The 12,999-nt window shown below is 44.6% G+C and overlaps 1 protein-coding gene across 5 annotated transcripts in view; it reads left to right on the forward strand.

The window, feature by feature from the left end:
- The window catches only part of LOC125447239 (protein FAM227A-like), a 78,688-nt gene that overhangs the window by 2,069 nt on the left and 63,620 nt on the right, over positions 1-12,999 (forward strand). For all 5 annotated transcript variants that reach the window (XM_059640529.1, XM_059640531.1, XM_059640528.1 and 2 more), the window contains exons 2-3: positions 1,424-1,567; positions 4,236-4,318. In XM_059640529.1, the coding sequence (XP_059496512.1) occupies positions 1,444-1,567; positions 4,236-4,318 (207 nt within the window). In that variant the 5' untranslated portion in view covers positions 1,424-1,443. The remainder of the gene's footprint in view (positions 1-1,423; positions 1,568-4,235; positions 4,319-12,999) is intronic.

Genomic DNA, 12,999 nt, shown 5'->3' on the forward strand with positions numbered 1-12,999 from the left:
GAATGTTACAGCGTGAGGATATAGAGATAGAATGACAGAATAGAGAAAATAACGGAGATAACATAGAATAGAATATGAGGGAGATAAAATAGACAGGTAGATGGACAACAGAGAGTTAGAAAATACAGAGAGAGTGAGGAAGTGAGTATAGAGAAAGAAAATAGAGAGTGACAGCAAGAATAACGCAAGAGAAAATAGAAAGTGAGGAAGAGAACAGATACAGAAAGACGATAGAGAGAGGAAGAGAACAGAGATAGTGGAAGAGAATAAAGAGAGGGAGAGAGTAGAGAATAGAAGCAGAGAGAATAGAGAGATAGAGTAGGAGACAAAATAATAGACAGAAGAAAAGAGACAATGGAGAGAAAGAGAACAGAGAGTGAAAGCAAGAACAGAGAGAGCAAATAGAGTGAGAGGGAGAGGCTATAGAGAGATAGAAAGAATAGAGAGTGGCAGAGAAGATAGAGAGAGAATAACAGGTGAGAGTGAATAAAGTGAGAAAGAATAGAATAATGAGAGAGCATTGAGATTGAGAGTAGAGAGAAAATACAGTATGAGAGAACTGAGAGTCAGAGAGAGTGAGAGAGATAACGAATAAAAAGATAGGACAGAAAACTCAGACAACAGAGGGATCGAGAGAGTGAGGAAGATCATAAAGAGTTGGAGACACAAGACAGCGAAATAGACAGAGAGAGAGTGTGAAAAACACAGACAAAATAGAGACATAGAGTGGGAAAACTAAAGAAACTTCTTCTGTACCCTGCTCCCTGTCCTACACCTCTGCCCCCCTCCCACTCCTCACAATCCACCCCTATGCTCCCTCCCTCCCCTCCCCCTCCCACTTCCCCGCCCCCTCTCCCATTCCTCACAAACACACCCCGTTCCTCATGCCCCCCACCTACTCCCCAGTTCTCACTTCCCTCACTTTCCCCTCTCTCTACCTCACTCACTCTCTCTCCCCCAGTTTCCCCAATCCCACCCCACTCACCTGATCTTCTACCCACGCCCCCTCCTCCAACTCTTTCCTGTTCACTTCCTCCCTCTTCCCCCCCAACTCCCTATCCCTGCCTCCTTCCTCCCTCCCTTTCTCTATTCCACCTTCCTCCTTCACACTTTTCTTACTCTGCCATCTCTTCCCCAAGTTCCCTGGCCTTTTCCCCGCTCCTCACACACTCGCCTGGCCCCTCTCCTGTTCCCCATCGCCTCCCACATTGCCCCTGGCCTATTGCCCTCACTCTCCCCAACCAACTCACTGCCCCTTCCTCTCCTTACCCCCCCTACTCTGTAATTTATTCCTCCATTGTCTGTGCCCCCCTGCCCTTTACCTCCAGTTGATCCCCCATCCCCCACTACATGCACAGACGGATCCCATGCTGGTTAGCAGGTGACCATGTTAAGTTGGATATGTTCTGCATTCTCCACGCAGGGTGAGTAAGCAGTGTGAAGATGGTTGAGATCAACACAGCCCTTACTCCATTGGCGCTCTATGAAGAGAATATGGATTTACCAGTGGAGGTGGCAGCCCGGCAGAGACAGATGGTGAAGAAACGTTTGCAGGATTTTCCTGCTCGCATCCTTTTATTTTTGCTCAATTCCTATGTTGCTTGGGGCTCTTGTCATTGTCAAGGTATTAGGGAGACAGCAGACAATGTGAGAAGATAGCTGATAGAACACTGACTCGTGGGAGTGATGGCTGAAAACCAGTTTAATCTCAGGTTGTTGACTTGCTCAACGAGCTGGCTTATTTTCATTCAGACCATCTTAGGTGACATCATCAGTGGAGCCTCCGATCAAGCAGTGTCATTCTGCTCCGCTTGGAATTTATACTGTTTGGTCTGTTATAGTGAGTAGTGTCATTTCTGGTTTTGATCTGTATGGGTTTGTATACAGTGTCCAATTCTATGCATTTGATGACAGGTCGAGAACGATGCCTCTGGGATTTCCTATGCATGCCTATGTTTGGCTTGGGTTATTCGAGTTACTTTTCCCAGTTAAACTGATAGCCCTCATTGTCTGAGTGTACCAATATTAAGGAGAGTTCATCGTGCCATTTAGCTGTTACCTGATGTTCATGTATTCTGATGGCTAGTTTCCGTCCTGTCTGTCTGATGTAATGTTGGTGGCAGTCATTGCATGGTATTTTGTAAGCCGTGTTGGTTCTGCATATTGTGTGAATGGGGTCTTTTATCTGAGTAAGTGTTTGTTGTAGTGTGGCTGTGGGCTTGTGAGCTACCATGATTCCTAGTGGTCTTAGGACTCTTGTTGTCAGTTTAGATATGTTCTTGATGTACGGCAGTGTGGCCAGTGTGTTAGGGCATACTGGGTGCTCCTGGAGGACACCATTACAGACCATAACTCAGCCAGGTTCCTGGTGGTGTGAGGCAGCGATGCTGACCAGTGAACTGCAATACATATCCTGGATGTGTTTAAAGGGAATAGTGCCAAGTAAGCTTCATTCTCTACCTAACATTGTGATATACGTGTCCTAAGACTATTTGATGGCGGATAGTGTAGACGGAGTTTTAGTCTGCACATAACCCCAAGCTGTACTTGTCCTCACAGGGTTTGATGAGGGACAGCATAAATGGAGTTTTATTCTGTCTCTTAAACACAAGCTGTCTCTTGCCTTGGAGTGTCTGATGGAGACAGTGTAGAGTCAGCTTTATTTTAGGTTACTTTCAGTTTACAGTAGTAGAGAGACCTTTACTGTCTATCTAACCCTATGCTGTCCCTGTTCTGGGAGTGTTTGGTAGAGACAATGTGGAGAGGCTTTACTTTCAGTTTTAAAAAGTAGAGGCAGCTTTACTCTGTATCTAACCCTGCTGTACCTGTCCTGGGAGGACATTTATATATGTTACAAACACCAGAGGTCCTAGCAATGACTCTTGAGGGACACCACTGGTCACAGACCTCCAATCAGTAAAACACCCCTCTACAACTACCCTCTTCCTTGGTGTTAAATATTGGCTGGGACACCAGGGAGTGCTGTGTATTCTGAGATAATGGGAACTGCAGATGCTGGAGAATCCGAGATAAGAAAGTGTGGAGCTGGATGAACGCAGCAGGCCAAGCAGCATTTTCGGAGCACAAAAGCTGATGTTTCAGGCCTAGACCCACCATAGAGGAGAAGACAGGTGGGCCCAAAACCAGCCCAGCTCATCCCTGCCTCCCTAACCTGTTCTTCCTCTTACCTATCCCCTCCTCCAACCTCAAGCCGCACCTCAATTTCCTACCTACTAACCTCATCCTGCTCCCCTGACCTGTCCGTCGTCCCCGGACTGACCTATCCCTTCTCTACCTCCCCACGTACACTCACCTCTTTGGGCCCCATCCCCGCCCTTTCGACTTGTCTGTCAACTCTCCACCTATTTTCTCCTCTATCCATCTTCGATCCGCCTCCCCGACTCTCCCTATTTATTTCAGAACCCTCTCCCCCTCCCCCTTTTCTGATGAAGGATCTCGGCTCAAAACATCAGCTTTTGTGCTCCTAAGCTGCTGCTTGGCCTGCTGTGTTCATCCAGCTCCACACTTTGTTATCTGGTGGTGTGTATTCTTATAAGTTGTTCTGTGGGATCTTTGATGTCCACCTGAAATTGTGAATGCAGCCTTGGTATAACCCTTCACCCGAGTGACAACTCTGATGCTGAAGTGGCAGTCTGTCAGTGGTTGTTGGATGCCATTCTCAAGTGTAAGGCTTGAAACAGGAGGGATGGTCATCAACTCAGGCAAGTGATACCCCCAGGGCTGGGTGGTAGTGACACTCGCTCGGGGCTGGAGATTCCCCAGCTCAGACTGGGCTTTGTTCAGCTGCTTTTAAAAATACAATTTCATCACTCATGTAGACAGCCAGCACTGAGACCTGAGGAAAGTGCAGCAGTGAGTGGGAGAGAGGAGGGTGAGATAGGAGGTTGTGGAGGTGGATTTGAATGGGGACAGGAATGAGAAACTAGGAGAGAAAGGGGAGATGTTGAACAATGGGAAAAGAAAGGCGGAGAGTGGGCAATCAACAGAGAAAGGAAAAAGGGAAAGATAGGAGCAAGAAAGGCGAGTTGGTAGAGGGTGAGAAAAGAAAGGGGAGTAGAATGGGAAACAGGAAGAGGACTTAAGAAACTGGACTGCAGGATGGGGGGAATGAAGGGCAGAGTGGGGTGATTACGGGGGAATTATAGCCCTGAGATTTACGTTGCAGCAGTTTCATGGAAATATCAATTATTTTTCACTTAACCAATAAAGTTCAGCATTCGTGATTGGCTCAATGGACCTGGTGAATGAGAGGATTCAACATTTAAGTGGCACATTGCATGCTCATCCTGAAGCCTTGGTGAGTCACAGTTGTCTTGTTTCCCATGTGAGGCTGTTCAGCTCCCAGCACTTTGCCTTTTCACAGAGATGGAAAAACTGAGTACATCACCCAAATACAAGAATTATCAAGTTTATCACCCATTCAGAGACAGGAGTGATTAAGTGTATCACCCAGTAAGAGATGGGACTGTGTCACCCAGTTATAGACAGCAGCGATGGACTATGTCACCCAGTGATAGACAGTGTGATGGACTGTGTCACCCAGTGATAGACAGTGTGATGGACTATGTCACGCAGTGATAGACAGTGTGATGGACTGTGTCACCCAGTTATAGACAGCAGTGGTGGACTGCATCACACAGTGAGAGACAGGAGTGATGGACTGTGTCACCGAGTGATAGACAGGAGTGATGGACTGCATGACCCATTGAGAGATAGGAGTGATGAACTGCATCACCCAGTGATAGACAGCAGTGATGGACTGTGTCACGCAGTGATAGACAGTGTGATGGACTGTGTCACCCAGTGAGAGACAGGAGTGATGGACTGCGTCATCCAGTGACAGACAGGAGTGATGGACTGTGTCACCTAGTTATAAACAGCAGTGATGGACTGCATCACTCCTGCATCACCCAGTGAGAGACAGGAGTGATGGACTGCGTCACCGAGTGATAGACAGGAGTGATGGACTGCATCACCCAGGGCGAGACAGGAGTGATGGACTGTGTCACCGAGTGATAGACAGGAGTGATGGACTGCATCACCCCGTGAGAGACAGGAGTGATGGACTGCATCACCCCGTGAGAGACAGGAGTGATGGACTGCATCACCCAGTGAGAGACAGGAGTGATGGACTGTATCACCGAGTGATAGACAGGACTGATAGACAGGAGTGATGGACTGCATCACCCGGTGAGAGACAGGAGTGATGGACTGTGTCACCGAGTGATAGACAGGAGTGATGGACTGCATCACCCCGTGAGAGACAGGAGTGATGGACTGTGTCACCGAGTGATAGACAGGAGTGATGGACTGCATGACCCATTGAGAGATAGGAGTGATGAACTGCATCACCCAGTGATAGACAGCAGTGATGGACTGTGTCACGCAGTGATAGACAGTGTGATGGACTGTGTCACCCAGTGAGAGACAGGAGTGATGGACTGCGTCATCCAGTGACAGACAGGAGTGATGGACTGTGTCACCTAGTTATAAACAGCAGTGATGGACTGCATCACTCCTGCATCACCCAGTGAGAGACAGGAGTGATGGACTGCGTCACCGAGTGATAGACAGGACTGATAGACAGGAGTGATGGACTGCATCACCCGGTGAGAGACAGGAGTGATGGACTGTGTCACCGAGTGATAGACAGGAGTGATGGACTGCATCACCCCGTGAGAGACAGGAGTGATGGACTACATCACCCAGTGAGAGACAGGAGTGATGGACTGCATCACCCCGTGAGAGACAGGAGTAATGGACTGTGTCACCGAGTGATAGACAGGAGTGATGGACTGCATCACCCCGTGAGAGACAGGAGTGATGGACTACATCACCCAGTGAGAGACAGGAGTGATGGACTGCATCACCCCGTGAGAGACAGGAGTGATGGACTGCATCACCCAGTGAGAGACAGGAGTGATGGACTGTATCACCGAGTGATAGACAGGAGTGATGGACTGCATCAGCCGGTGTGAGACAGGAGTGATGGACTGCATCACCCCGTGATAGACAGGAGTGATGGACTGCATCAGCCGGTGAGAGACAGGAGTGATGGACTGTGTCACCGAGTGATAGACAGGAGTGATGGACTGCATCACCCAGGGCGAGACAGGAGTGATGGACTGCATCACCCAGGGTGAGACAGGAGTGATGGACTGTGTCACTGAGTGATAGACAGGTGTGATAGGAGTGATGGACTGCATCACCCAGTGAGAGACAGGAGTGATGGACTGTGTCACCGAGTGATAGACAGGAGTGATGGACTGTGTCACCGAGTGATAGACAGGAGTGATGGACTGCGTCACCCAGTAAGAGACTGGAGTGATGGACTGCGTCACCCAGTGATAGACAGGAGTGATAGACTGCATCACCTAGTGAGAGACAGGAGTGATGGACTGTATCACCGAGTGATAGACAGGAGTGATGGACTGCATCACCCAGTGAGAGACTGGAGTGATGGACTGCGTCACCCAGTGATAGACAGGAGTGATAGACTGCATCACCTAGTGAGAGACAGGAGTAATCAAGTGTATCACCCTGAGAAACAGTAGTGACTGAGTACATCAGGTATCATCCAGTCAGGGACAGGACTCAGTGTGTGTTATGACCTGTGTCGGGGCAGGAGTGATCAGGAGGAACACCCAGTGAGAGATAGAAATGATCAAATAAATCACTAGGTTCAGGATAAACTATCAGCAACAACCTTTCTTTTCCTTGACGTATGTACAACTTTTACATAAAAAAGCTGCAAAAAACAAACTCTAACAGATCACGCAGTGTGTTTTAATTTTAAATGTCACAAACAAAGTTAACAGATTATGATCAGTTAAAAACCAAGGTCTCCTATAATTTTAATGTTGAACATAAACTTCAAAGTGTTGAAGAACTGTCAACACTGCCAAAGCCTTCTTTTCCATCCTGGAATATCATTTCTGATATTGATTCAACTTCTTGGAAACATAACCCACCGTCTTCTCCATCCTGCCCTTATTGTCCTGGAAGAGAACTATTCTAATTCCCAAATCAATTTCTAATTCCCAAATCAATAGTGCTAGTCTAAACAGTTTGTAAAGTTGAGTGCCATTAATACAGGTTCATTTGTCAAAGTTGCTTTCAGCTTTTCAAAGGCTGCCTGACATTCTGTTGACTATGGCATCTCTATCTGTTTTTGTATCAAGGTTACAGCTATCATTCTGAAATTGGATACAAATAGAGTCATAGTCATAGAGTCAGACACGGAAACCTAATTATGTCTTGTTCTGTTTCAGAGATGGGGAATTCAGTCAAAACTCTTACTTTTGCTATTCTGGGTGACACTTGACCTTGTCCTAAAAAAAGTCACAGATTCACTTTTAGGGTAGATTTGTAGCTCAGGTTGTAGATAATGTGGTTGGTTGGCTTGCCGAACTGTTTCGTTGTTTCAAAGATGCTTCATTACCCTGCTGGCTTTCTTCGTGGAGTATCAGGCTTCTAGGAATTCCCATGTTTGGTTTGTGTTCTGCTGTGATGCCCAATAATTGTAGGAGTCTTGTGGTCATTTCAGATGTGTTCCTGATGTAATGTAGTGTAATGAGTTTTTTGGGGCGTTAGTAGCTTCCTGGTGTCATTCATGTGATAGGCATCTTCTGACCTAGTTTTTTGGGTATACGTTGTCTTTGAATACCTGGAAGAGGCACTCTTCTTCTTCTTGGTGTAGCTGTGCTGCTGCAGTGTGTTGTTGCCCTTTTGAATAATGTTGTCATGCAACTTTGCTTGTGTGTTTTAGGGTGGTTTGTTTGAAATTCAGTACTTGGTCAGTGTGTGTGGCTTTCCTGTGTACCTTCGTTAGGAATTCCCCATTTGTCCTGTGCTCTACCATGAGATCCTGGAATAGGAGCTGCTTGTTCTTCTCTTCTAGGTGAACCTGATTCCGGTGAGGGTGTTGTTTATTAGTTTGTATGTCTCCTCTAGTTTGGTCCATTTAATGATGACTAAGGAATCATCCACGTAGTGTATCTATAGTTTCGTTTGGATTAGTGGAAGGGCCATACTTTCTAGTCTCTGCATCACCGCTTCAGCTATTAGTCCGGAGACAGGTGATCCCATGGGTGTCCCGTTGATCTGTTAATATATTTGGTTGTTAAAGGTGAAGGTGTCGGTCCAGTAGCTTCAGCATGTTGTCTGTGGAGATGGTGTCACTGGGGTCTTGTTCTTGTTTGAGTAGTGCTGTCATTGTTCCTAGTGGCATGTCTATCGATGTGAATAGGGCAGTGAGGTCAAATGATACCATTGGTCTCGTCGTCATCTATTCTTATGTCCTTGATGGAATTGACGAACTCCTAGGCTAAATGGATTGAGTGGGCTGACTTGCTGACAAGGTGCTTTAGTCTCCTTTGTAGTTCCTTGGCTAATCTATGTGATGGCATGCCTGGCAGGGAGACTATGGGTCTGGGGCATACTTCTGGTTTGTGTACCTTCATAAGGCAGCAGAATCGAGGGGTGTTAGTTCCTTCAGGTTTCATTCTTAACAAGTCTGTTAAGTTGATCTGTCCGGTCTGTTTGAGTCTCTTTAGTGTGTTGAGAATCTTGGTGCCCATTGTGTCAGACCTGTGTGCACTTGCTGGAATGTGTCAGCTAGTAGTGCATGTGCCTGGGAGAGGTAGTCCCGTTTATTTAGTATTACTGTCATGCGCCCTGTGCCTTCTGGTAAGGTAATATTGTGATGTTCTAGTCATTTTTCAGTCCTTCTAGGGCTTTCCTTTCAGTTGTGTTAAGGGTGTTACATTTGCTTTTTATGGTCACTGTTAGGATCACTGTCTCCCTAGTGGTTTGCTGTGTTTCGTTATTGATGCTGTTGGTCCTCAGTGTGGTTTCCAATGTGGCTGGGAATTCTGTTTTGTTAGCGTCTCTGTAGTTGTAGTTGAGTCCGTGAATAAGAACAGCTTTCTCTGTGTCTGTCAGTTTCCTGGCTGAGAGGTTTCATATCCAGGTGCCTGCTCTGTTGTTGTCGTTTGTTGGGTTAGTTTGACTAGTTTATCTCAAAGGGTCTGTCTTTTCCTGGCTCTTGTAGTCTGTTGACTGATGTTGATGGCTTGTTCTAGGTCTGTTGTCCAGCCTTGGTTGGCAGCTTCCAGGAATAAAGTTTTTTGGCGTGTAATTTCTCTCTTATATCTGTGGAGCCAGTTGTGTGCGTCTTTTGTCATTGCCTTTACCATCCTGCAGCAGTTATGTTCTGCGGTTTTACGAGCTTGTGAGTTGTTGATTGGGGGTTTGTATTTCATGCTGCGTATGACCTAGTAATACCTGGTTCCTGAGGCATCTATGTAAGAAGTAGAGTTGTGACGACACCTTCGTCATTATTAAACAGACCAAACTTGAGGAGACACACGAACTAATAAACAACACCATCACCGGAATCAGATTCAGCAGAGAAGAGGAGAAGAGCAAACAGCTCCCATTCCTGGATGTCATGGTGGAATACAGGACAAATGGTGAATTCTTAACAAAGGTACACAGGAAAGCCACACACACTGACCAAGTACTGAGTTTCAACAGCAACCAACCGAACACACACAAATGAAGTTGCGTGAGAGCATTATTTAAAAGGGCAATAACACACTGCAGCAGAATAGAGCTACGCCAAGAAGAAGAGTGCCTCTTCCAGATATTCAAAGACAATGGATACGCAAAAAACTGGGTCAGAAGATGCCTAACATATGAATGACACCAAGAAGATACTACACTCCCTGAAATACTCATCATGTTATTTTACATCAGGAACACATCTGAACTGACCACAAGACTCCTACGACCATTGAGCATCAGAATAACTCAATGGACGTCAGAGTTCAAATGACAGATGGGAAAACACAACAGCGCTTCATTGGAGGCTGCACTGATTGTATTACCCAACAGGGTCATGAAACATTTGCAGAACAACAAACCAGTTCCCCAGCTCAGCAAGCCAACCAACCACAATGTCCCAAATACGTTACTTTCGCTTTTGTAAGTTCACTTTTTTGCGAGTTGTAACATCAACCCTGACAACTGCAATTGTTTAAGCAAATTGTATAACTATTTTACATACTCCTTTGTGATGATACTGTGCCTTGAGAATGTGTTCTATCATGTTTTTCTTGCAGAAGAGTTTTGTCATAGTGGCTTTGAGGCGTCTCCTCCTAGCAGACAGTTTGTAGATAGCTTTGGGTTTCTTTTTCAGATTTTGACAAAAGAATCGTGAGTGGGCAGGGTCACACAGTCCTAAAGTACTTTGGTTTTGCTTTCAAGATAACAAAGTGTGGAGCTGATGTTTTGGGCCTAGACCCTTTTGCTTTCAGTTTTTTTTCCTGTCAGCTGCTGAAGTGGATAGTTAGTATTCTCATTGATGTTAGAACATAGAACATAGAAAAGTACAGCACAGTACAGGCCCTTCAGCCCATGATGTTGTGCCGTGGAATAATCCTAATCCAATTGATTGAAGTTAGATTGAAGACTTAGAGAGTTATCCTCTCAGAAATCAGAAGAGATAGATTGTTCCTTTCAGTTTTCATTCTACTGGCCTGGAGAGAGACGGCATGTGAGAATAACTATTTTGCTGCGTTGCATTTTGTCAAAAAGTGTTTAGGTGATGCCGCCCATATTGAAACAGTTAATGATTAGGGATTAAATAATACATTGTTAATTATGCCAATAGAGTACCGCTTCTTCATTTTGTTACATTTTAATTACATTATGAAAAAAGGAAGTATTTTTTGATTAAATCTTAGTGGTGGGCCAATCAAATTATATCTGGAAAACAGTACCTTACACTTGCCTTTAGGGTCTAGCCTATCTCCAAAATATATTTTGTTGGGAGGGCAGGGAACTAGTCTCTAACACTTTCTACATATTACAATATCATCCAAGTAAATTATACAATTAGGTTCTTTAGCTATAACTCTCTTCATTATTCATTGAAATGTGGCTGGGAAATCTTAAATCTAAATGGTATTACCCAAAATTGATATAATCTATTGAATGTGCCAAATTGTTAATTTCCTTTGCTGTTGTCAATGGCGTCTGCCAGCATCCTTTTAAGAAATCAGTTTTGGTTAAGAATGACACACTGCCAACTCTATCGATGCAATCTCTTTGTCTAGGAAAAGGGTATGAATCAATCATTGAGGCATATTCATTTTCCTTTAGCCTACACATATTCTAGTTGAAAGCACGGCTTAGGAACCTATATTGTAGGAGAAAGCTCCAATTATTCTAGCTTGTCTCGATCAATTGATTCTTCAACATATGTCAGGTTTCTTTTGTTAATTGAGCCTACTTCATTTAGTTTAATCAATGTGGGTTTTGATTTATTGGGTGCAAATTACGTGCATCAATGTCATGTTTGGTTAATGTGATACACCCAAGTGTCTCTTTGCAAGTTCCTTTGTACCACCTGAGTAGTCTTCCTGTTTAATATCTTCCGGTTAATCTTTCTCCAGATGCAAAAATGCAGTGTCCGAATTCTCTAATATCTCTAAACTTTTTAATCCAGTAGAAGGGAGTTCTTTTTGAATATTGTAAATTTCTCCTTCGTTCTCATCCTTTTGTCCTCTACCCCCTTTTACTACAGTTACTACCTGACATACGTGGACATTCTCCTCATCTTCTCTATATTGCACTGTTTCAACATGTTCACATGATACCATTGATTCTTTACCCTACATAGAGTCATAGAGCATGGAAACAGACCCTTCAGTGCAACTAGTTCACACCAACCACTTTCCCTCAAAACTTTTCCTATTCATGTATTTATGGAAATGTCTTTTAAATGTTGTAAATGTATTGTATCCACCACTTCCTGTGGCAGTGCATTCCACAAACAAATCACTCACTATGTAAAAAAAAAATTGCTCCTTTTTAAAACTTTCTCCTCTCACCTGCGAAATATGTCCCTAGTTTTGAACTCCTCCACCCGAGGAAAAAGACCCTTGCTATGGATTTTATCTATGCCTGTCATGTTTTATAAATCTCTATGAGGTCATCCCTCAACCTCCTATAAACCAGTGAAAACAGTCCCCAACCCAAAACGTCAACTTTCCTGTTCCCCTGATACTGTCTAGCCCACTATGTTTCTCCAACTCCACACTGTGCTGTCTCAGCTTATCCAACCTAATTTTATAACTCAAACCCTCTGAACCCTCTCTAATTTAATAACATCCTTCCTATAGCAAGGCAACCAGAACTGCAGACAGTTCTCCAGAAGACGACCAGGAGTATCCATTACCAATATCGCATTGCAAACCTTTTTAACTTTTTTCAAGGGACCACTGAACTTTGCTTTTATTGGCTCACTTTGTAAACAAAACAATACCAAAATTTCATTGCGATAACAAGGTGTAGAGCTGGATGAACACAGCAGGCCAAGCAGCATCAAAGGAGCAGGAAGGCTGATGTTTCAGGCCTAGACCCTTCTTCAGAAAAAGGTTTTCTGAAATTCTAAAATACCTGTTTATGGACATGTCATGTGCCACCCACAATATCTCTCAATTTCAGCTGGGCAGTATTGCTATCTGACTTACAACTGGCTAGTCTTAATCTACACGTCTGTGAGAAGATCTCCACTCAGGAGGTCGGTTAGCTCAATTAGCTGGATGGCTGGTTTGTGACACAGAATGATGCAATCAGCTCAGGTTTAATTCCTACACTTGCTGAAGTTACTGTGAAGGTCCCACATTCTCAGGCTCACCCCTTGCCTAAGGTGTTGGAACCCTCAGGTTAAACCACCACTGGACTCTCTCTAGTGTGAGCGCAGTCCTTTGCGACCATGGCAACTTTAGTTTTTTACTTCTACATCAGCACTCCATTCTTAAAATAGTAGCACTTCTTTGGCCTGTACTTACAGTATAAGCTGATTGTGCCAATTTGTTTAATTCAGGATCCACTTTCTGACCCTCATTTAGTGATGGCACATAATATTCCCTTTGAATTATTTTCACCTTTCAGGAAAGCTTCAGTTAT

The sequence above is a fragment of the Stegostoma tigrinum genome, chromosome 38 (genome assembly GCF_030684315.1).
Source record: "Stegostoma tigrinum isolate sSteTig4 chromosome 38, sSteTig4.hap1, whole genome shotgun sequence".
Classification (NCBI taxonomy): domain Eukaryota; kingdom Metazoa; phylum Chordata; class Chondrichthyes; order Orectolobiformes; family Stegostomatidae; genus Stegostoma; species Stegostoma tigrinum.